Source organism: Trematomus bernacchii, unplaced genomic scaffold (assembly GCF_902827165.1).
Source record: "Trematomus bernacchii unplaced genomic scaffold, fTreBer1.1, whole genome shotgun sequence".
NCBI lineage: Eukaryota > Metazoa > Chordata > Actinopteri > Perciformes > Nototheniidae > Trematomus > Trematomus bernacchii.
The window spans coordinates 247,170-271,828 of record NW_022987517.1 but is presented as its reverse complement, the minus strand read 5'-3'; the positions used below and the strand labels follow the sequence as shown (position 1 = coordinate 271,828).

Here is a 24,659-nt window from a genome sequence, read left to right as displayed (position 1 = left end):
CATGTCTCCAGGTCTCACTCTTTGTTCCCCTCCTCTCCTGTACCTCTGTCGGTTAATAACACACCTCTTTACCCTTGTCAGCTTCTGTCATTAATTTAATTCCCTTTATTATCTTTCCACAAAGCACACACCCCAAACACGCTCTCTGCTCTCAACCTCTTTCTTCATACCCAAAAACTGCTTCCACCCCTCCTCTCCTTATACAGCAGTCTAATCCATCGCCCAAAACACACACACACACACACACACACACACACACACACACACACACACACACACACACACACACACACACACACACACACACACACACACACACACACACACACACACACACACACGTGAGGCAGCATCAAAGGCTCTGAGTAGGATTGCTAACACAATTCAAAGCTAATGGATGCTGCTCCCCCACCCTCCCCCCTGTAGACTGCATGACTGCTCTATCAAACACACCCAGCCTCAGCATATATTACATTACACTTGATCCAGGTTAACCTATAACCCTGTTAAATAGCTGCAAATTGTGTGCATGGGGGTGGGCGGTTGAATTTATAGCAGTATGAAGTGTGCTTACAGGAACAGTAAGATACGGGAAAATCTGTCGATATGAAAAAAGGAAACTTAAGGAAGTGCAGGGAATAGTGACAAATGAAAGCGAAGGAAGACAGTTCTGGGGGGGTGGGGCATCCTGCCGGGATGTCAGACTGCCACAGGCAGTAAGGTCTGTACACGCTTTGATCTGCCCTGTTTGATGTGGCTTAATTTGGTCTGAAATCACAGTCCTATTTCCCCCTGGTACGGAAATATACCCCCCCCCCCCCCCCCCACAGCCACCCCCCCCCCCCCCCCCCCCACACACACACACACACACACACACACACACACACACACACACACACACACACAGGAGCAGTCTTTCATCTCATTAGTGTACCAGCCATTTACATGGGGTATACAGTAAGAGCCTGGTGGCAAGTGACCAAGTGATGATTGAGTGTTTGTGTGCGTGTGTGTGTGTGTGTGTGTGTGTGTGTGTGTGTGTGTGTGTGTGTGTGTGTGTGTGTGTGTGTGTGTGTGTGTGTGTGTGTGTGTGTGTGTGTGTGTGTGTGAGAGATTGATTCCCCTTCCTTTACACACAGGTCTTCCCCCACACACCTTGTGTTAGTATGCAGCAGTGAGGTGCCGTCACCTAGTTAACCTAGTCAGTTGGTAAACTCACTCATGTTACATATATACTAGAGCTGCACAACCAATCACAATTCAATCAAAATCACAATATGGGCTAGTGCAATATTTTCCCAGTAATGTGTGAAAATATCTGATTATCTGCAGAGAAGTCCCGGCATACAAACAGTATTCTAAAGACTTAAAGGTAGGGTAGGTAAGTTTGAGAAACCGGCTCGAGAGACACTTTTTGTTATATTCCATGGAATGCTCTTCACATCCCGATAGCAATGAATATCTGAAGTGCTTTGACAACAAATCCATAAAAAAATATCATCTGTGGAAGCCGTAATACTGTAAAAAGTACGACCAATCATTTTAGCCGGCCCGGCTAAAATAACTGGATGGCCTACCTGCCTGTCAGCCTTCCATCTGTGCACAAACTTATCTCGTGCCCTCATTTGCGTTCGTGTGTGTTGGAGGAGGGGCTCTATAAGGAAGTGGCAGATTTTCTCCGGTTGTGTATTTTCAAATTCTAGCGATCTCGAGCTGGTTTCTCAAACTTACCTACCCTACCTTTAAAGGTAGGGTAGGTAAATTCCCTCTAATATCGTGAATCAATTGCAATATCAGTCAAAATAATTGCAATAAACTTTGCAACCTTTCACCAAAGCGCTTGTGACATCACTGCAGAAACATTCAGATATAAATGATCATAACAAAGATTTAAGAGCTCAATTCTTTTCTTTTTTTATGATATTTATTTGGCCAGAGAGTGCCTTTATTGATAGAAGCAGAGTTGAAGGGGGGGGGGAGAGACATTGCCCAATCGACATTGCTCCCGCGAGCCAGTTTCTTTCGTACAGGGATCAGCCCGCTTGTTCTACGGCTGTCAGACTGAGCAGTGCAGCTCATTCAACAAAGTGTGAGTTATGGGGACAGAACAATGCGCCAAATTCCCCAACCCCCTGCAAGAAACTATGCTACGTGGACACAGGGCCTAAGTATTGCAGTACTAAAGCAACCACAACACTAATATTGTACATTTGAGACTTCTATTTTCCTTTGATGACAGGTTAAAGGCCTATTTGCTGACATTGGGTAATACTATTACAAAGACAGGGCCTGTCCGTCCAAGGTGAAATATCTACTTTCTGAATCCTTCTGAAATCAGTTTTGCCTTTAAGGTTATACAAGGTCCTCAGCCTCCTTGCTTTAAACTCCATAAATGTGTCTATGGCTGTGTTTGTCTCGACCAGAGAGCTGAACGACGGCCACCATAACCACTGCGCTCGCACGATTGTAGAATTGGGAATACACGGTGGCTGGGGGGCAAACACAGCAGTGTGTGAGAGACACAATGCGGGAGACCGAGAGTGTGAGAAAAAGCTTTGGGATTGTGTACTATTACATCACCACTTCCTGTGTCAAGAAAAAAGGTCAGCAGGCCATGCATGATTACCTCTCACGCACACAGACGCATACTGTATACACACAACACCAGATTCCTCCCTGCGAGGACGTTACTAATAAAAACCTTTTTAGCCTCCCTTGTTTTCAATATCAAGTTAAATACTAGTGCATATCAGAATCTGAGCACTGTGGACGATTAAAAAAAGGATTGTCCAGATTTTGCTGCAGCTAAACCGGCACATAAAAGACTAATACAACAAAGGGTGAAATGCAGCTTTACCTGTGCTGCTGCTGTACTGTAAGCATGTGCATTATTGCACTGTGTGGCTTTAAGCAAGGCACTTGACCCCCAGGACTCTATATAGTAGCTGCCAACGGCTCCTTGTACAAATATAATGAATTGCAATGTGCTTTGTACATGTATGGTGATAAAAAAAAGTCCTGAACACCAACATAGTAGGAGCAGATACCTAAAAAACAAAGCGTCATGCAGATGTATTGTAAAGCCAACAGGAAGTCGGACATTTTTATTTAGTGTGCAATTTTGGGACAATTTATTTGCATTGACAGGTACTTGAACTGACTCCTCCTTCAAATATAATCTGGTCGAATTCATGTTTGAATGTTTATTTAAATGGGAGTAGGCAAACTGTGATTTCCCCTCCACTTGATCCCAGTCTTAAATCCTACAGTGTACAGGGACCCTTCCCTCTTTCCAATAATAATCCCTTATCCCCAAACCTGAGCCATATATTGACAACTTTTTCCCCTTTTCTTCCAGTAATCCTCCGTTTCATCTGGTCCTGACTCTGGACTCTGGGGTGCTGTCAACAGTCCTCTGGCCTAGTTCTCAGAGCACCACCAGTCCACCCAGTCTGCCCAGCACTCCATTGAGAGCTCCCACTCCAGCACTCACTACAGTGGATGAGAAGCTTACTGTCTCCTCTCGCTCTTTTGTTCCCTTTGTTTCCCCCACAGCAAGACAGAAAAACAGAGGAAATCCAGCGAAAGCGAGGACGGGTGGAGGCAGGCAGAGAGGGATGTAAGGATTAGCCCGATTTTTCTTTTTTTCTTTTTGTATAATGGAGCCAATTCACACGTTTAAAGAGAAATGCAAGAACCAAACAAAAGGGGCTAATTTCACAGTTCTTCATATGCATAATCGACCAACTGGGAGTTTTTCAAAAAGAGGATCACACTCATATTTATCGAGGTTGGGATGGATGTATGAGCCACAAAGAAATAAGCAGTGGCGAGCCGCTCTCTCTGAGGGCCTAAGATATTCTAAAAAATAATATTTGAAAACATTAAAAAAAAATATATATATATATATATATATATATAAAAAAAAAAAAAAGTGTTATATTTTTCATTAGTTTTACCAAAATAACTTGATTTAATTATATTTCAAATAAAATTTCCAAAGACATAAATCCTTCGAATCTGCCTGTTCAGTTTCTGTTGGAATGTGAAGGGTTAAATGAAAGAAGCTCCTTTAGCCGTCTCTGCGAGGTGAAGATAGAAGCTGATTGGTGGTCCAGCTATAAATTCACAGAGGGCCAGCTAGGGTAACTCAATGAGAGAGTAATGTCAAATGACAGTACAATTGACCAATCATATCTTCCCTCTAAATGGGTGGGCTTTATTTTCGCGGACTTTATGAAAAGTTCCGCCCGCTGTGAAGTTTTCAGAGGGCCTAGGTATCGAAGTCACGGCTCGCCACTGGAAATAAGCTACATATGATCTATCTCCACGTCCCCAGAGAGAGGGTTTCTGTCTTTGTCTGCACCATTACAGTGAATCAGATTCACTTACGCACTTACACACAGAGCCAGTAGGCGAGGGGGGGTGCCATCCCTCTTGTTAGCATATGACCAAAATGCATGGCCCTTGTTAACCTTCCATCCCCCCTCTCAATACCCGAGCAAAGAGAGTGCAGGGTAGAGGGTGTTTAGTTGAATATGTTAGTCTTTGCCTGACTTATTGATCCTTTATCTGTATTTTCTCTAAAGTAATTGCATTGCACCACGTTACTGCCTGCCCTTTCCGGTGAAAATTAAGAATCAGCCCCAAGCAGACAAAATAGTGTTATCATAAAGACTGCATTGCTCCTTGTTTTTTTTATTCAGGCATGCATGTTTGTTTTATGCTTGTATAAAAAAAATGGTGGGAGAAACGACTATACAAGTTGAATAGAATTTGAATCTATGGCCCTGACAAAATGACAAACCTGTCAACCCTGGGCACATCTTTAAGATTTGAACTCAAGTTGCTGTGTTACTTTTATAGTTGTGTTACCTATATCATGTTGATTATTGGCCAAATGATTGCTCAGGCTGCAAAGAAGAAGCTTTGGTATACATCGGCTCTGGCTCAGGGGGTAAATGGGTCAGTGGTCCCATGCAGTCAACATGTTGAAGTTTCCTTGAGCGAGACACTTAACCCGGAATTCCATACGAAATGTAAGTGTTGGTGTTAGTTGCTTTGAAATAAAGCGTTTGCTAAATGACATGTAATTTAACGATAATTGAGATATTCTGCCGACACATGACAACAGAAAATGAGAGAACTGGTTGGTCTTTTTCCAAAGATTAAAGGTAAAATAAGCATCAAATTAAAGCATTATTCAAACTTTTACAAAGTAGGTTGGGCTGCATGTGGTGTCCAGGCATTTATGGCAAGTTCATTTATCTAATTCAAGTCCTTTGTCTCGTCTCGTGACTTCTGCTTTTATTTTGTAGTAACCTCTCCCTCTCCTTTAAGATAACTGATAACATGGCTTTGGGTGTTTCCCGCCTCTGTGATTGTCGACCACGCCCTGATAGTCTTCACCTGTGCCCCCTTACCTTGTGTGTATATAGTCTGCGTCTCCCTGTGCCAGTTTGTTTGTCATACCAAACCTACCAGCCATCTCCCCAGACCTAAGTATCCATTGATTGAGTTTTTCAGTGTTTTTGTATCCCCCAAGTGAGCATTTTCTTTGAATATTCTATTAATCTCTTGACTAAAAGCCGTACATGTTTACCTTGTCCCTGCTGTTGTGCGTTCTTGGTCCTGAGCCTTGTGTGATTCGCCACACTGGACACTCCGGTTTAACTGAGGGTGTACAGAACATCTGACACTGCAGATGGAAGGCTGAGGGTCTTTTATCCCCTACTTCCCTAACTTTAACAATGCCTTAACCATAGAGGTGGTCAATTTAGGAACTATCAGGGGGCAACTTGTAACTCATTTAATATCATCTGAAAAATCTTAATTTATATACCTAAAAATGTGATTAGATTTGTATCTCACAAAAGAAACGTGATGCATTATGCAATATAAGAGGAGTCATGATGTCCTCTACCATGCTGAGTAAAAAGCCTCTCCAACCACATGGCTGGTTTCAAAGGCAGAGGATCAGCATGCAGATGAGGAGACAGAGGCTGCCTCGCTGCATAATTGATGAAGAGCAGCAGCTAATTCCAATCTAAACATAGTGATGAGGGGAAAGGGAAACCATCTGTGTGTTGTTGTGTCTCTGTGCAGCGATCTGCCCAATGGGATGGCTGCATAATGTTTTGGGCAAAACTGTTCTCATGAATATCATGTGATATGGCAGACAGAGGTGGCCATGGATGTAGACGCTTGATCAGTGGCTGCATGTCATGCTGCTGTATCTTAGCAGGAGTGAAGTATGAGATATGAGGAAGAAAAGATAGTGGCATTTGCTCCAGACGCAGATACTGGGGAATAGAAAATGGTGAAACGTAGAGGCCGAGATATCTTCACTTTGTCACAAGTATGTGTCAAGCTCCACAAAGACCGTTAACTACACTTCCCATAATGCTGGCTGCCTGGTAAATGGATGAGAGGAGTGCTACGTCACTGCGTGGACAAATGAAGGCCCCGCCTCGTTTCTGGTGAAAACAAAGAAGAAGGATTTTGTTATCCTGCCTAAAAGCTGCTGTGTCATGTTTGAAAGTCAAACAACAAAAAAAGATCAACATTTACAATTTTCTTTACTTCACATAGAAAAAATCTGCGGGCCGTCCACAGAGAGATTGAAAGCGTAAATGATGGGACCCGGTCAGTAAATACATATCGGCAGTGGTAAACACTCCATTACAGCTCAATTATGATACTATTGAGGTTAACTCCAATCGTAACAGTAACCACTGGTAATGTTAAAAGTCAAAGTAGTTTATATAGATGCTGCATTGGAATATAAAACACTGACAAGCCAAGGAAATCCCTGTTTAAGTGTCAGCCACTCATCCACTATTGGACTGAATGGCCATTGCTCCCCTATTGCTATCAATTTCATCATATCAATGCCAATATTCAATCTCAAATGACATTGTGTTAATTGTTTTCCTAACGGACCATCGCATTAGGGATCGTTGTAGATACAAATATGAACAGTGTTCTTAATTTGTTATGATCCGACTTGTGCATGAATCATGTCACGCAGAGAGAGATTTACACACAGGACAGACAGCACACTGATAAAAGACAAGACGGAAGCAGAGCCATCTACATTATCTGTCATGGGACGGTATGTGGACAAGCAGCCATCCATCAGGCTCGTAGAGGTATAAAGATGTCACTTAGGTGTCTTTCTCCTCTCTTTGTTGGGTTCAATGTCATTATTATCTGCACTGCTCCAATCCTGTGAAAGGGAGGGTCCGTCAGATCACTTACTGTAAGTGACTGTAACTGCTGCTGTGATCCCCAGCACTCAGAGAGGTGCGTCTGCAGAAATACGTTGGAGAGGAACTTGACTTTGATGGCTAAGCGTGAGACGGTGTCCTAAAATCTCATTAAGCAGGTAAGTTGAAGACATTTGAGAAAGTACATCATTATCCAATCCTAATTTAATATAGTTTGTAGCAATTTGCTTCAGAAGGGTTAGTGTTGACCTCCAGAATGAGTCTTTGCTGTTGAATGGAATGCTGCAGATCCATACCCAAAAAATATTAGATTAAAAGAAAAGCGATATCACAGGTGCACTTGTGACTATTTTTTTTTACTAATAAATCAAATGACCTTGAACAATGTGTTGAAAGGGTTGCTCGTAGTGACAAGAACTGTCAACTCTGTGGTTACCCTCAGCCTTATGTAGCATTTTAGCACATTTTCTTTTGGTTTGCCACCTAAAACGTATCTGCTTTGGTTCTGTCTCTCTGCAACAGAATAAGTAGGCAAGGCTAGCCGGTAAGCATGGCTAGCAGGTAAACATTTGATAAAATATTTGTGTATATTATACTTTACCACCTCAAACGTGATACTAAGCTAGCTGAGCCAATATTAAAAGGTGACGTTAAGACACTGCAGACAACTCATATGTCAGAGAGAATCAAAACTGGTGTGTGACGGTCCGGGCAACCTGCACAAACCTGGCATTTGGAAGCCGTCAAAACTACGCCTTACACTCCTTAACAATTGAGCAGATGCAGACTGACTTCGTTTAAGTTGCTACTGAAAGAATTCAGCAAGCCTCCTGCTGACACAACATTTTGAAGCAATGTAACTGAATGGTAAGAAATGATGTAAGTGGAGTAGAGCTGTACCATGCAATGGAAACGCAGCTTCAGAGGCCAACATTCATGCCACTACCTTAATATCAGCAATATGCTAATTGGCCAATACATCTGCAGGCTTGTCAGTGAGGATATTGTTGGCTAAATGTACTGTTGCAGAATGTCCAAATGTTGCAAATGTAACATATCTTTTGACACATGAGAGGAAGTGAGGCAGACTGCACAGCACTACAGTGTGTTGTGGGATGAAGAGGCTGTCGGTGCAGATAGAGATGAAGGGCGGACTTTCTGCATTTACATTTTTCTTCTCTAACTGTGTTTTCGGCAATGCAGCTTCTGGCTACAGAGTTAAATTAAGAATATCTCCAAAAAAAAAGATGTGATATAGAGCATGAGGACATCTCTCTGTTTATTCAGTAGTTTCTGTTTGACAAGAGAATATTGATTTGCCACATTCATTGTTATTCTCTATCTGTGGCCTGTTCATAATGATCAGTGTGTTTTACAGTGAACAGCTGAGTGTGATGAGAAGGCTTTGACAGCGCTGACAAAGGGTTCAGTGAGAGAGGCTGTCTTGGCTGTCTCCCAGCACCCTCACGCCTCCCACCCTCAGCCCTCCTCATTCATCTGCAGCGGCCCTAACGAGCCCCTGGGCCCTAACAACCTCAGAAATGTTAACGAGTTCTAACGAGGGAGATGCTACTTTAGGCGTCCTGAGATTCTGCTGGCACCTTTTTCTTATGAAACTGAAGCCAATGAAACAACCCATGGTGGTTTTTGCAAAGAAAAATAATCAAGGTCATCTGAATTATTCAAAAACAAAAGCATGCATATCCAGTGTTTCCCACAGATTTGAAATATACTTGGGGGGTGGTGGTGGTGGGGATGCGTGGCGAGGTGATGTGACGTGCCTTTGTGAAGTGCAACAACATTAACATGAACCTTTCTGTTGGTCGCTTGTTAGCAGACCCTTCATGCGATGGCAGAGCGAACAGGTACAGCCAGGGCCAGACCGAGACAATTCAGGCCGGAAATTATACACCCAGCCAGGCCACTACCAGTCTTTTTTTGTGCCATTTTGCTGGATTTATTTGTCAATATTTACAGCGTTGCTGCCCATAGTGATAGCCCGATAGTTTAAATCTACTACCCACAAATAATCATATGGACATGGGCAGAGTTGGGTGTAACGCGTTACAAAGTAACACGTTACTGTAATAATATTACTTTTGTCGGTAACGGAGTAGTGTAACGCGTTACTTTTATAATTCAGTAATCACACTACAGTTACTAACATTGCCCCGACACGCGTTACTTCGTTACTTTTATAAAATCAGTCATAATCACACTGACAGACAAGAGGGGTTTCCGCCGCAGGTTTATATGTACGTAATCTGCGCGACTTGCGCGTCCACATCTCCCCGTGCAGTGCTGCATAAACATGGCAGAGTCAGCGATAACTTTCGAGGGGTGGAGGTATGCCCATTATTTTGAGTTTGTCCGAAGAATAGACAGGAATGTGACGGTGAGGTGCAAACTGTGTCCAGGCCAGAAGCTGTTATCCACTGCTGTAAACACCACGTCAAACCTCAACAAACACCTGCAAAGAACACATGCTAAGGTGAAGCTAATAGCTAAGGACCCCCGAACCCAGAGTGAGGATGTTGTGAGTGCGCCGCCGCCGACTCCGAAGCGGCACAAATTAGAATTTGGAGGACCGGTAACCAAAGCAGAGATGGACAGGCTTGTAGCATCCTTCATAGTAGAGGTAATGTTGCCCATTTGCACAGTGGAATCACCATCGCATCGTTCAGAGATATACTGCGCAAAATACAGATAGCAGGAGACAGAGGACAGCCATAGTCAGAGCTATCTGGATCAGTCTTATGCGACAATGGAAACTGAACTAAAGAGAACATTTGAAACTTTAGCAGTCTGCGTGATCTGCCTGCAGGGAGGGGCGGGCCGGCCCTGCGAGTAAAGTAACGAGTAAAGTAACGAGTTACTTTATGTAGAGAGTAACGAAGTAGTGTAATATATTACTTTTTTTTAAAGTAATATGTAATATATTACTTTTTTTTAGTAACGACCCCATCTCTGGACATGGGTTACTATTTGAAAAAAATTGTTAATGTATTTAGGAACCTATCCATGTGATTTTAAGTGGGGGTGGACTCTCAACAAGTTTTAAAAGTGTATCTTACCTTTTTTCACCTAGTTAATTTTTTTTGTTTATTCATGCATATTTTACTAATCTCTACCCCCTCAAATGGAAATATGTGTACTGAGAACTTAGACACAGTTAACTATCTAAACACTCAGAGAGTCCTTAACCTCACCTGAGCTGTAGTTATCCCGAGCTTGAATGACACACAGAGACCAATCGAGGGCTCTGATGTATGATCTGTATGACAGTGGCCATGTCGGCAGGCCACATCATGTAGACAGCCAGTCACCCTGTGTGAGGCAGACCCACATTTGTGCAGCGTTGCGTTCATAATACATAAAAAAATATATATATATATCCTCAGGCCAGCAGGCCACTTAACAGGCCAGGCCATCGGGAAACCCCCCGGTCCTCCTGATGGCCAGTCCGGGCCTGGGTACAGGAGGCGTAGAGCGAGGGATCATTGTCCACAAGTTAATCGATCGCAGATGGCGTCGTGGTCGCGGACGGATAATTACAAAAAAAAAACTTTAAAAAAACTAAATGGGTCGTGAAATATACTTGGGCGGCCGTTAATACCTTGGCGGCCCGCCCAAGTAAAGTCTATGTGTGGGAAACCCTGTTATCAATGAGGCAATGCAAGGCATGTCAAACCTGTCCTCAACTAGCTTTTTATTTTCTTTCAAAATCAGCTTCTTTTTTTTTACCTTGTCTTACACCTTTTTAATCTACACCAGTATGTAAAAGGAATATCCAAGTCAGCATGCATAGAAGAAATGACTGCCCAAAATCAATTCATTACAGTTTCTGTGATAAGCATAATTGCTCAGGGGGATGAAGCAAATCTGAGCAGGTTTTGCATAAAATGTAGTTTTGGTTCAATCTGACTGTCAAATGTGCGCAGTTGACTGTACAGAAATGTCTTGAAGATTATCTTTGAGAGTGGAAATAGAATACATTTATCATATAAGCAGTGACACACACCAAGGTTTTTAAAACCATGTGTTTGCCATATGTCTGTTACAAAATAGCTCTACTAAAGAGGCCCGGTTTGCGGTCGATCCAATTTCAGTTTTAGGCCAGCTGGTTTGTCAAGCAAAAAAGTTCTAGAATGTTATCAGACAGCTAGTAAGATACTGATTTGTTAGCTGGCCACAATACATTGCAAATGTGCAATGCAAGAAGTCACTACATCATCCAACATTACTAGTGTTAACACATTCTGGTCAGTCGGTGGATTGGTTTGACTATATCCTCGTCAGTCGGACCATTGCTGCTATTACTTTTATAAGAAAAAAAGCTCTTCTGAATCCATTCATTACAGAAATGATATCAATACGGGTCCCCTACTCAAGAACAAGACTCGGAGATACTTTAACTCCTTTACTTGGGGAAAGGACTCATTCCCTACAAAGCTCTTAATCTACCGGTCAACCGTTGTTTCTACTCTCCTATGGTCATCAAGTGGAGCCATGACCAAAATAATAAGATCACGGATACAAGTGGCCAAAATGGATTTTCTCCGGAGGGTGGCTGGCTTGTCCCTTAGGCATAAGGTGAAAAGTTCAATCATCCGGGAGGGACTCGGAGTAGTAGTATATAGAACTGAGTCATGGTTTTAGTTATTAATAACATATGTGCTTTTGACAAGTGAAAATGTCTGATGTCTTTTGAAGCTAATGCTGCATGGATATACTATACATGCAGTGAGAAAGGACCCTCTCATCATCCTCTGTTTTACGACAGTTCTGTGGTGGGAAGTCCCCCGGACCACACAGACACAAACACACAACAGAGCGGACTAATGATACGCTCCCACAGATCATCTTCAGTTCTGCAGCATGGCCCACAGTCATAGGACATAATTGTCACAGGTTTTTAAAGGGCTGAAAAACAATGGGCGGTCTATGTGAGCAGTTTACTTCCAGTTCTCCTGGTTTGTTGATGTTGTTGTTCTTTAATGAGGACACTGAACTCTATTAGTTTTCTAATCCAGATCTGAAAGGATTTTGTTCCTGATTTGTGGAAAAAACATTCTTAATATGGACTGCTAGATAAAAGCTTTCTATGCAATATACAGTGTTTAGCAAGCCTTACTTTCTACTTGTTGTTTGATAGTAATGTGACACCCAGGGCAACCAGAAAGTTGTTAAAAACATAATTTTCCCCTGGTATAAATAAAGCAATCTGATTATGATTCAATAAATGAATGAAATGCATTAGTTAAAGCCAGACTAGCCAATGACACTGCCAACATGCCTGGAATTGAGAAGATCTGCAAGGAATATGTGCCCACACAAAGGTGTGCTAAACGGCTAAAATATATTTCGAGCGTGACATAAATATCATCATCTGCCCATGTTAGCGGGGGTCCACACTGAATGCACTAATCATATTGCTGTCTGCAGAGTTGTAAACATGTCGGCCTATCCAGAAACCTGAAGCACTAAAATTAGAACCTCAAGGACATCCACTGTTCACATTTAATGGAATATATCCAGCCCTAAACAAAGCTCAGTGCATATAGGGTTTATGATCTGAATATATACATTCAGGGTTTTTTTGGATGCATACAAAAAGAACTAACTTTTAAGACATGTCCAAGTTAAGACTTTCAATGGCGCTAATTGTTAGTCAACATTTAGCATAAGTAATGCCAAAGGGCGAACACATACATGAAAGCTCTGCTACAAGACTGGAGGGACTCTAACCAACATGCACATGTGAGGTTGTGTATCTGCTATCTCTTATGCTGTGTGGTAGACTACACATTGGGCATCATGAGGCATGGCCATGGCCAGACAAATAGAAGCAAAGCAGATGCGGCCTGCCAACACAACCACAGGCTCTTCCTGGTTCTCACCATAACTGAGCAGAGGACTTAACCTCGAGGAGCCATCTTTGCACAACGAAGAACAAAGTCTTCTTCAAAGCAAGACAAGACCTCCCTTTATAGGTCTTCATAGAATTTTGGAAACCCTTATATTTTATAGTTTTAGAATGAACATTAATAACTAAAATAATACTGGATTCAAGTAGAGTTGCAAAAGCCATATACTTAGCTTGGATCTTTTTGGTTTCTGCTGACTCTTTGATGCTTCCAGTTTTAATGATGTTACTGCTCACTTCATACTCATCATCACACATTCATGGCAAACCAAAGGGCTTTGTAATAGACTAGCAGAAACCCTGACAGTAACGTTATGCCAGGCAGACACACAGCTGAAAGCCCGCAGCTAAACTAATGATGCGGTAGAGACTTACTGGGAAAGTGGCTGCATGTGACCAGGACCCTGCATGCAACATCGTGGCTGCTGACTCCCCAGGAGGAGAACAGGGACTCGGTTTCCTGTTTTGCACGTAAACTGCAGCTGGTGATGAATGTGTTTAACCTGTTTGTGCATCGAGTTGTTCGGGACTTCAACCACAGCAACATTGCGTGCAAAAGTTCAGACAAATACTGTCTTTGCAGATGCAAGTGAATGCACGCTTACCTTACTGTAGTAGAGGCACTGTGCCCAAGCATTTTGTATAACAGTTTCCTAAAATTGCCAGCTGTTTTTAACTCTATATATTCAGTATAACTTAAAGGGGACCTATCATGCAAAATGCACTTTTTTATGTCTTTTATACATAAATATGTGTCCCCGGTGTGTCGGGGAACTCACGCAGCGTCAGAAAATAAAGCCCTTCTCTTTTTCTCCGTACCCAAATCTTTCAAAAACGGGGGTACAACGAGCGGATACAGATTTGATGCCGATATGACGTCAAATCGGCTGCGGACCCACAGAAAGTTGCCTGACGTGTTTTGGACGTAATCTTGTCTTTGTTTACATTAGCAAGCCTCGCTAACACTCAGAGCTAACCTGTACTGTAGAGCACATGTGTTTAAAAAGCAGGAAATCAAAAAAGGAACTCACCTTGTGATAAACCCGCAAGAGAAAAAGCATTTGAGCAGAATTTAACTTTATCTCCGGTAGAATTCTGATCAGGCATCTTTTTTTTTTTTCAAGCTAAGGATCCAAAATCCGCGTTTCTCTAACAGGGCTGCAAAAGAGGGGTTTGAGCAGTATGAGGCATGGCTACAATGGGTGATCTGTTTGGTATTTTAAGCAAAGAACTTCACAGACATGTTTTGTATAGGTATGGCCCTACAATATATTTTTCTAATATAGCATGATAGGTCCACTTTAAAGGGGCCCTATAATCAGGGGTGCACATAACTGGTACGCAGGTAGGCATGCGCGGCAAAAATCTGAATTGCGTAACGTCACTTGTGTCACTACGCGCATTTGCGTACCTCAAAACATCAAAACAAAACACATTTTTCGTCTACAAGTGTTTCTTGTTAACACTCAATTGAGTAAACTACTAGACATGTAAAAAAAAACAAAGACATTAAGCAGCTACGTTGCCGTTTCGCTCCCTGTAAAAAATCTTCTGACTTTCTTGGACTGATTGAACTGGGTGCTGGCCGCAACCGACGGACCTGTGAAGCTTTTCCAGGAGGCGGAGGCTTAGATCACTGGACGACAGAGTTGGTCGCCGTGTGCACAGACAGGGTTAACGTCGGTATGTACAGCGGAATTGTACCAAAACTACGCCAACTGGCTGCGGAGGGAGACTCCCCTGTGCACATTTTGTGCCCCACGCACACACTGAAGAACTGCGCAAAATCAGCTGATCACAACGTTCACGCTCTGTGGTCAAGCTGCTGCAGTTTTATTTACAACAAAGTGCAAACTTACTCAGGGTGTTAATGGAAGAGTTTGAAATCAGACAGAGGTGGAAGAAGTACTCAGATCTTAGGAATACTCTGTTACAGTAAAAGTCCTGCATTCAAAATGTTACTCAAGTAAAATTTGAAAAGTATTATCAAAATATAGTTAAAGTACCAAAAGTAAAAGTAGTCATTGTGCAGATTGGTCCATTTCAGAATAATATATATGATGTGTTTTATAATTATTGATCATCAAAGTGTTATCAAAGCTGGTAAAGGTGCAGCTAGTTTGAATGACTTTGTATACTGCAGGGTAGCTTGTGAATTTACTCCAGGTGGAACTAAAGTCTGATTTAAGAGTTGATTATATTTCACATCATTAATCCAAATCTGTAAAGTAAATAAAGGTATTCAATACATGTAATGGAGTAAAAGTACACCATTTACCTCTGAACTGTAGTGGAGTAGAAGTACTGTACAAAGTAGCATCAAAGTCAAGTAAAGTACAAATATCTCAAAATTGTACTTAAAGGTGGGGTAGGTAAGTTTGAGAAACCGGCTCGAGATACACTTTTTGTTATATTCCATGGAATGCTCTTAACATCCCGATAGCAATGAATATCTTAAGTGCTTTGAAAAATCCATTAAAAAACGTCATCTGTGGAAGCCGTAGTACTGTAAAAAGCACGACCAATCATTTTAGCCGGCCCGGCTAAAGTAACTGGATGGCCTACCTGCCTGTCAGCCTTCCAGCTGTGCACAAACTTATCTGGTGGCCTCATTGGTCATGTGCGCGTTTGTGTGTGTTGGAGGAGGGGCTCTGTAAGGAAGTGGCAGATTTTCTCCGGTTGTGTATTTTCAAATTCTTGCGCACTCGAGCTGGTTTCTCCAAAATTACCAACCCCACCTGTTAAGCCCCGAGCCTGTTTTTCAGGTTTCAGACTCGAAAATGACATGCCCAAAACAAATGACTACAACTTAACTTCTAAAAGGGTTATATGAATAATTTCTTTTATCAAAGCAAGGTTACATCTGTGAGTTGGATGTAGAAGTGTCAGAATCAATATAGATGTTTCTCAGTCAGAGTAAATTCAGATGGAACATAGCAAAAAAAGGTAAATTCTTACCTCCGCCTAAAGAAAAAACATTACTTATAGTGAAAACCACCCTTGAATGATGGGATGGTAGACTAAAAGCTTTAGGAATCCAAACTATAACATATAATAAGTACCCTGTATCAAGATTGAGGCAAAACAAGTGAAATTTGACCTTTTTAGAGAGGTTTAGCAAAAACAAGTTCCAGGCGGAATAAGCTTTCGGCACATTTGGGTACATCTGGTTCCATCAGTGCCATTTGACCTTTTTCAGGTACCAGACTATAAAAATGGTGTATTACATTGAATTATCACCATAGGTTTTGATTTGTGAAAAAAAAAGACCCGCCGACGGGGTCTTTGGGGCTTAACAGGTTAAGTACAGTACTTGAATAAGTGTACTTAGTAACTTCCCACATCTGAAATCAGATATGACTTCAAGTCATGTGAAAATTTGATCCTTCAACTTGGCCTCAGGAAATGCAAGGACTTCCCAGTTTTGGCAACAAGTTTTGGAGAAAGCAAATCGGGAGGCTTAAAAAGAGACAGGGAGGTGCATCTTCATCATCTTCATCATCTAGCATGCAATAAGTGTAAATAGAGGACAGTGAAAGAGACACTGAGGAGGACCACACTTCGTGTGGGGTGAGTACCAAATGCTGTCTCCTGGTACTCATCTGAGTAACTCACTAAAAAAAGTTATGTGCACCCCTGCCTATAAATAATGCTAATTTTCAGGTTCATATTTGTGTTTTGTGCCACTGGGACATGTCTCCATGCTTTAATGTTCAAAAAGCTCTTTATTTTACTCATACTGCCTGTGCTGCAGCACCTCTTTTCACCCTCTGTCTGAAACCAGAGCCAAGTCTGCTCTGATTGGTTAGCTGGCCTGCTCTGTTGTGATTGGTCAACCATTTAGAGATGTCCCGCTCCTTAGGCTATCACTTACAATAATGTTGGTAATAATCCTGCAACAAGAGTTTCTAACCTGATAAGGTATATTTTATGTGTATCTATGAACCACACAATACACTTACAAATAAGCTCAACTAATATGCTAATGATAGTGGAACAGGACCATCAAGGTGAAGACAGACTAATAATCCTTTAAAAACCTTTATTAATAGCTGGCTTTTTTCCATCCTATTGCAATTGTTCACTTAATATTACATTTCCTCAGTAACCTCTGGTCCATTTAGCCAGCTGACCGTGAACATGACCTCTGTGTCTCATCATATTACCCCTTGGTGACCTGTGTGTGTGTGGGTGTGTGTAATTCAGTAGAAAGTTGCGAGACATAGCCTCCAGGGATACACATTGGTAGACAGCAACATAATGCCCTTACACACACAAACAAGCACTTAACGACACACACACACACACACACACACACACACACACACACACACACACACACACACACACACACACACACACACACACACACACACACACACACACACACACACACTTACATGTTTGCTGCATGAGACTAATGGGAAGTTAGTCTCATGAAGTTTTTTGTTTTTATAAATTATATTTTCACCATTATTTATTTACGATTACGAGGTCTTTGCAACACAAAGGAAACTAATATCACACAACCACAATTCACACACATAAAGAGTAGTTACTGGTCAATTTGGGTGGAGGATTTGCTGAGGTAAGAAAGAGGAAGGGACCCTGGGTGGAGCAGGAGGAGGAAGAGGAAGACGATGGGGAAAGAGGAAGAAAAAGTGCTTTGTAAACAGCAAGAGTTAAATCTGCTGACACTGGCAGACGGCAGCATTTAGCTCGGCTCTTGTTGTGAACATGAGTGTGAAATGATACTACCAAGAATTAGGTCCGCTAGTACAGGTGAAACCATTTGATAAACTTGGGGTCACAGGATGTATTCCTTTTCAGTTACATAAAAAAAGATGTAACCAGATTGCTTTTACATTTATACAAATTGGGGTTTACTAGCAGGATTACAATGTTACTTAAAAACTAAAAAGAGCATATAGTGTTTGTTGTAAAAGGATCAGATGTTATCTCTTCTCTGTAAGCTGTACTGTCCTGTAAGCTAATACTTTAAGTGTGAATCTATACGCCTGAATCTGCTTTATGATTTTCACTTTCTTTGGTTCATTTGTTCTGTTTTTAATTCAGTAGGTGAACCTATATGTTCATAAAATAGTGTGTGTGAGCTTAAACTAAAACGGAGCATTTTCTGTCAGCTCAGATTTTATTTCTGCTTTTTTAAACTTTAGTATGTGCTAATGTGTTTCATTGTTTGTGTTTGGGCTGCTGCCTGAATATGCTGAATGAAAGGCAGGTTTTCCTATCAATAAAATAATTTCTGATCCTAAATATCTTGGTGTCTTCCTTTCAAAAGGTCACATTGTTCTGTTGTCCTACACAATACACGTTTAAAACACCTTGGTGATATTTCCTTTTTCTTGTATTTTTTGCATTGCTTTGATATGAAGGCAATTCCAAAGTAATGGAGGGTAATCCAGTTACATTACTTTTATATTTTGATACTCAGATTAGGTTAAAGATTACATTTTTGTTATGGTTAACTCGTAATTGTAACAGAATACATCCTTAATGTACCCTTCCTAACCCTAGTTTTTGTGTAATAGCCTAAGTAATCCACTTAATATCCAAAGACCTCAAAACCAGCCTTATCCCAAGAACAAATCAACGAAAACTATTAATCCATTTGTTCCTTCTGACCGATGGCTTCTTCTTTGCCAAGCGATAAATATTGATTAAAGCCACATAGCTTCCTGTTGAGTCAAAGTGAATTTGAGGGCTAATGACTCAGTTATCCTCAATCGCTCGCTGAGGTTCATTCAGTGGCTCCTTGGGGGATTCGGGGATTCAGACAGGGCAGTAGTGTTTTTTGGCGCAGGTTGTAGTGACCCACATATATCAGAGTGAGCTGGATAGCATAAACAAGAGGGCCATTAGGAGCCACATGAATAATAGATGAAAACATGGAAAGTGAAGCCTTTAAAGTGGGATTCCTTGAACATTGTTTACCCAAGTTAATTCGGTATTGTGTGTTTGAGTAGTGACTGAGAGAACAAACGAGAACAAGATAGAGAATAAAGATTTTTAAATGAGGTCCGTCATCAGTCTTGGTCTTTGGTGATATTGTTCTTGAAGTGTTAAAAGATATAGCAGATTTATTTTTAGAAGAGCTGGCCATGACGATGCTAATTCTGGGAAACTCAGCTGAAACAGCAGCTTTTTTCAGTTCTCCCTTTCCTATATGTTATTTAGGTTTTTGTGCATATAGATGGTCTGCAAAGTTCCCTCCCACTCGCCCCTCCTGCAATGAAACTCCTCCATTGGACTCCTTTGTTTACTTTCGTAACATAGTGACATCACTATGTAACACTCCCGCTTATATAGCACTGCAACACATTGTACGTGATAGGCTAAGAGGCGGGACATCTTGATCAATAACAACAGAGCTGGTCAGCTAACCAATCAGAGCAGACTGGGCTCTGGTTTCAGACAGAGGGTGAAAAGAGGTGCTGCAGCACAGGCAGTATGAGCAAAATAAAGAGCTTTTTGAACATTAAAGCATGGAGACATGTCCCAGTAGAGGCACAAATTATAAATATGAACCCTAAAATGAGCTAAACATATCCTCTTAAAGTATCTGTCAAGGCTACTTTAACATTTAGACTGTACCGTTGGTCTGAACTGCTTATTGAGGTTGTAAATCAAGTGGGCTAAGTAGGGTCCTTTTCTCATAGACTTCTATACAGTACAATCTAACTCCCTGCTGGCAGTTTGAATGAATGCAGGTTTACTTCACTTTCAAACCCTGAACCTCAATGCAAAGTTGTCCATCCTAAAACACTACTACTGCTAATTATAGACCATTACTGCAGGACATACTTAACAAGAATCAATTGAAATGTGACATTTTACCAATAAAAATGGGCAGGAACAACTCTCACTATGCACCTACATCCTGAACTCTGTTAAAGAACACTACAGATGCTGTGTCATGGCTGCTGATGTTGCCATGCAACCAACCCACCCACATCGTTTTCAGAGAGATGGACATCATTACAAGTTTATTATCATCACAAAATTGTGGTTTTTGTCAGAAAAACTGTTTCCTATAAGCACAACCTCTTGATGTATGACCATAAGCAGGAACTCTTGATGTATGATCTGCATGGCTCCCATTACACAGCTCCCAGAAGAATCTCCTCCAAAATACAGATGAATTGCCTGCGTAAAAGGAGCTGCTATGTGCTATCACAGAACAATAAATACTAAATATGTTCATCTTCAGTCCAGATACTGTAGAGAAAAGTGTGACACCCATGCTATACTCAGGCTGACATTTTCCAGACTTATTTGAAATATTTGAATGGGTTGTCACCACTGAGGACATCATTCCTATCGCACAAGTTAAATGTTTTTCTTGTAATGTCAGAAAATACTGAACAATTCTCTTCATTGTTTCCCAGAGCCCAAGGTTATGTCATAAAGCTGCTTTTAAACCTACACATATCCAGTTTACTATTACATACACCTTACTTAAGATAAAAGTTAACATATAATCCCCTAGTTTATTTGTTTATGTAAATATGGTGTATGCTGCATTGTCGGAGGAGCCTAAGACTATAGTGATCGCCAACAACTATTCTTTAGCGTTTCATATTGTTTCATAAATAGGTCAAGGGCATTTATTTTAATACAAAAAATAGGGAAAATAAAAAAAGTATTCATCCGTCATTCCGATTATCCATTAAAACCCTCAAAATTATTTTATATCATTGATCAAAAGACATATGTGGTGGAGGGTAGAGTACATGCAGTTCACAACTATAAAATAAGTTGAATTGATGTTATTGGTTATGTTCATGTTCTTATATTGTGATAATACAGATTCATTTTTGAATGTTGAGAGTTGTTCACACCGCCCCTTCCCTTAACAAGATCACAAGGTTTTTCATTAATCAAGCCTCTTAATTTTGCTCTCAAACTTATTGATGCATTTAACGTTGAATATTCAAAACAAATCTTCCTGGGAACCCCCAATTCCTGCACTGCGCTTGGCCACCAATAAAGATCCTAACAAAGCTCTTCTCTGGAACTACGATGGTTGGGCATTCTAGCTTGAAAATAAAATGGATTAATTAAGTAGTTACTGATCAAGTGTTAATTTATCAATGAATCCATGCATTATTTCAGCCCTAATGTATTGACTTCACAACTAGTGACAGCCTAAACAATTATCAAATGACAAAAACCATTGAAAAAACCCCACAATATCCTTCGTTTTGTAGTGAAATCCTTCTTACCCAAAACAAACAATAATCTGTCAAATTATTTTATGTCATTTTTTTTTTGTCACCATGCAAGCTTGTGAAATACTGGTGTAAATTCACTCAAATGTAATTGAATCCATATAATACTGTTCAGATTTACTATTGGAAATATTTCATCTATGTCTGCTGGATTGGTATTGACTCCAGGATCATTCTCATGTATCACTTTCTCCTGCTCCCACATGCTTCACAGAAAGCCAATAATCTCTCCTTATGGAACAATAAGAGCGGAGCACATGACCTCCATTTGGGGTCATCGGCTTGTGAGGCAATAAAATGTGCAGTGTGGAAGAGAGCCGCATTATCTTTCATATTCAGGTTGGAACAGACAAAGGGAGAGGAATGACAGGCAGACATGACAGACCCTGAATCAGAACATGTTGGATGGACGAGTGATCCGTGCGTTTAGCATGCTGGAGACATCAAGCTGCAGAACCACAGACAGACAGACAGACAGACAGACAGACAGACAGACAGACAGACAGACAGACAGACAGACAGACAGACAGGAGGACAGGAGGACAGACAGGGAGGCTGGCTGTCTGACGGCTGCTCGGCTTCTCACGCCTTCATGTTTTCCTGCCAGATCAGCCTGACAGAAAATCAATGACGCTGCACTCTCACGGAGACGCACAGTAACCAGTGAAAAGGGCGAGGAGTAGAGACTGAATGTGCAATAATCATGTCTGCACCTTCCCTCATACACAATAAGGTGATTGTAATGTATGCATCTGATGTGTATGTAACGGAATGTGTGAAAAACATCTACCCTAAAGTATACAGGCCTCTGTAATATATGCCAATTTGCTCCACAAAGATAGGTTCCTGATTAAGACACGTTAATAGGATCCTGCAGGCTTATTAACACACACCCCGAAATGATGAGCAACATTAATAGCCAGACACATTGAGAAACCCTTTGTGAGCTGGTTGTGAACGAGCTGGGAAATGGGGGTGCGCATCACGTCAAGCATGTCCGATAATGGGTGCATACGGGTTTACATGCGCAGCCAATATTAGGGAGGCGGGTTTCGCACCAACAACCGCCGCATTTCTCCATCTTAATATTAAATGAAAGGGAAATTAGTAGTCTAGAGGTGTGTGTCAGGATACACTTGGAATAGAGACAGACAGCTATTGGTTATGATTATGCTGTTTTATTATGATTCTCAGGGACGCACGTGTGATTCGCCACCATCCCAGTGAAATAAGCTTTTATTTACCTTCATGTCGTTGACAATCGCCTGGAATAAACCCCCGAGGGCCCCGCATTCCTTCTCCACGGTCTCCATGTTTGCCAAATCCACCATTCAACGGAATTTGCAAAGCGCGCACCGACAGCGCGCTACCAACACTAGGCAGGAAAAAAAATGCAAAAAAAAAAATGTATTTCCACAAGCTGGCTCTCCGGTTTATCCTGTAAACCGACAATAACGGAGGGGATGCAGCAAAGGGAGGAGGAGGAGGAGGAAGAAGAGGAGGGGTGAGAAAAAAGGAAAAGATGCCGAAAGATATGCAGTGCTTCCAAGCGAACGGAAGATGGGTTGTGAGAGAGGAAAGACGGTCTCTTTCTCTGTCTGTCTGTCTGTCTGTCTGTCTGTCTGTCTGTCTGGATGTCTCTCTCCGCGGCTCCGGGTCAGGCAGGCGGTGTTCAGATGGTACCGGGAGGACCGCTCATCTTGGCGCAGCCAGCGCTACGCGGAGTCGGTGGGGACGCATGTGAAGGCAGCGGAGAACCGGGAGCGGTGGATCGCCGTGTGTGTCACTCAGTACTCAGGGTCTGAGCCCGTGCGTGCGTGCATGTGCGCGTAGGTGAAGGCAGGCTGTGATTGGCGCAGAGGTGGTGGGCTCAGCGGTGCGGGGAGCAGCCAGTAACACGATCCAGGCAACTGCAAGGGAGTCACACAAAAAAAAACGAGGCTGGACAACTCTGGACCCCCTGTCACATGGCACCACGCACGCTCAGACACACGCACATACTGTAGACCACCAGAAAAAAAAATGTCAGCAGGGGGGAAATGTCACATAGCGTTAGCTGCCACAAGAGTGTGTGCATGTGTGTGGGAATGTGTCCCCATAATATGGAAGCCTGTTTGCGCCACAGGAAAACAAATAAAAAATCCTGTAAATCAATATATTGACTTAGCTATCTCAATATACTGACTTACTATCTCATTATATTGACTTACTATCTCATTATATTGACTTAGCTATCTTAATATATTGACTTAGCTATCTCAATATATTGACTTAGCTATCTCAATATATTGACTCAGCTATCTCATTATATTGAGTTATATATATTTTTTTTTATTGAAACAATTAGGTCAAATACAGAATAATATGGAAGCCTGTTTGCGCCACAGAAATAAAAAAAATCTAAATCCTGTAAGTCAATATATTGACTTAGCTATCTCAATATATTGACTTACTATCTCAATATATTGACTTAGCTATCTCAATATATTGACTTAGCTATCTCAATATATTGACTTAGCTATCTCAATATATTGACTTAGCTATCTCAATATCCCTACAAAGTAGGCTCACGTTGAAATATCTGTTTTATTAATGAACCACTAAAGAGAGGTTCAGACACATGTACCAAAACATGTCAAGTTTCTCCAAGGCTGAGAACATATATGCAGCCTGTACTTTTTAATCAAACTGATTTTTAACAGAGTTTATGTATTTGTGATATACTGTGTGACCTGCTTGTATGCACTTACACAATAGGTGTACTGTTATCTCTATTTGTTGTACTGTCTCAGTGTGAACATAGATTAAACAGCCAGCCAAACTCTTTTGAGAGCGAGGGAATGAGCAGCCATGCTCCTTTATTGACTTATTTGCAGTCCACTGACATTCAAACGGAGTGAAACTATAAAAGAAGAAGTTTCAAGGCACTTAATGATCTCATACATGCAAGTGTAACATACACAGATTACAGTACTTGTAGAATATGGTCATGTAGAATAAGGCATTAATACGTGTTTTATAATGACTAATAAAGAGCCAATATACTGCTAATATGCATGTTAATTAAAAACTAGTTGATGGTGAATTTGTGTACCTTAATATAAAGTTGTACCGCTTATATGATGAACATTGATGTCTATGTGCCTTATTCTGTATTTGACATAATTGTTTCAATTAAAAAAAATATATATAACTCAATATAATGAAATAGCTAAGTCAATATATTGACTTACAGGATTTCTTTAAAAAAAA

The 24,659-nt window shown here is 41.3% G+C and overlaps 1 protein-coding gene across 3 annotated transcripts in view; it reads right to left on the bottom strand.

Annotated features, from left to right (window-relative positions):
- Positions 1-23,442, bottom strand: part of LOC117471516 (protein MTSS 2-like) — an 86,075-nt gene extending 62,633 nt beyond the window's left edge. For 2 of the 3 annotated variants that reach the window (XM_034116609.1, XM_034116617.1), the window contains exon 1: positions 22,652-23,441. In XM_034116609.1, the coding sequence (XP_033972500.1) occupies positions 22,652-22,738 (87 nt within the window). In that variant the 5' untranslated portion in view covers positions 22,739-23,441. Of the gene's footprint in view, positions 1-22,651 lie in introns of all 3 variants that reach the window. The other variant, XM_034116600.1, reaches the window with a different exon arrangement.
- Between the last annotated feature and the right edge of the window lie 1,217 nt (positions 23,443-24,659).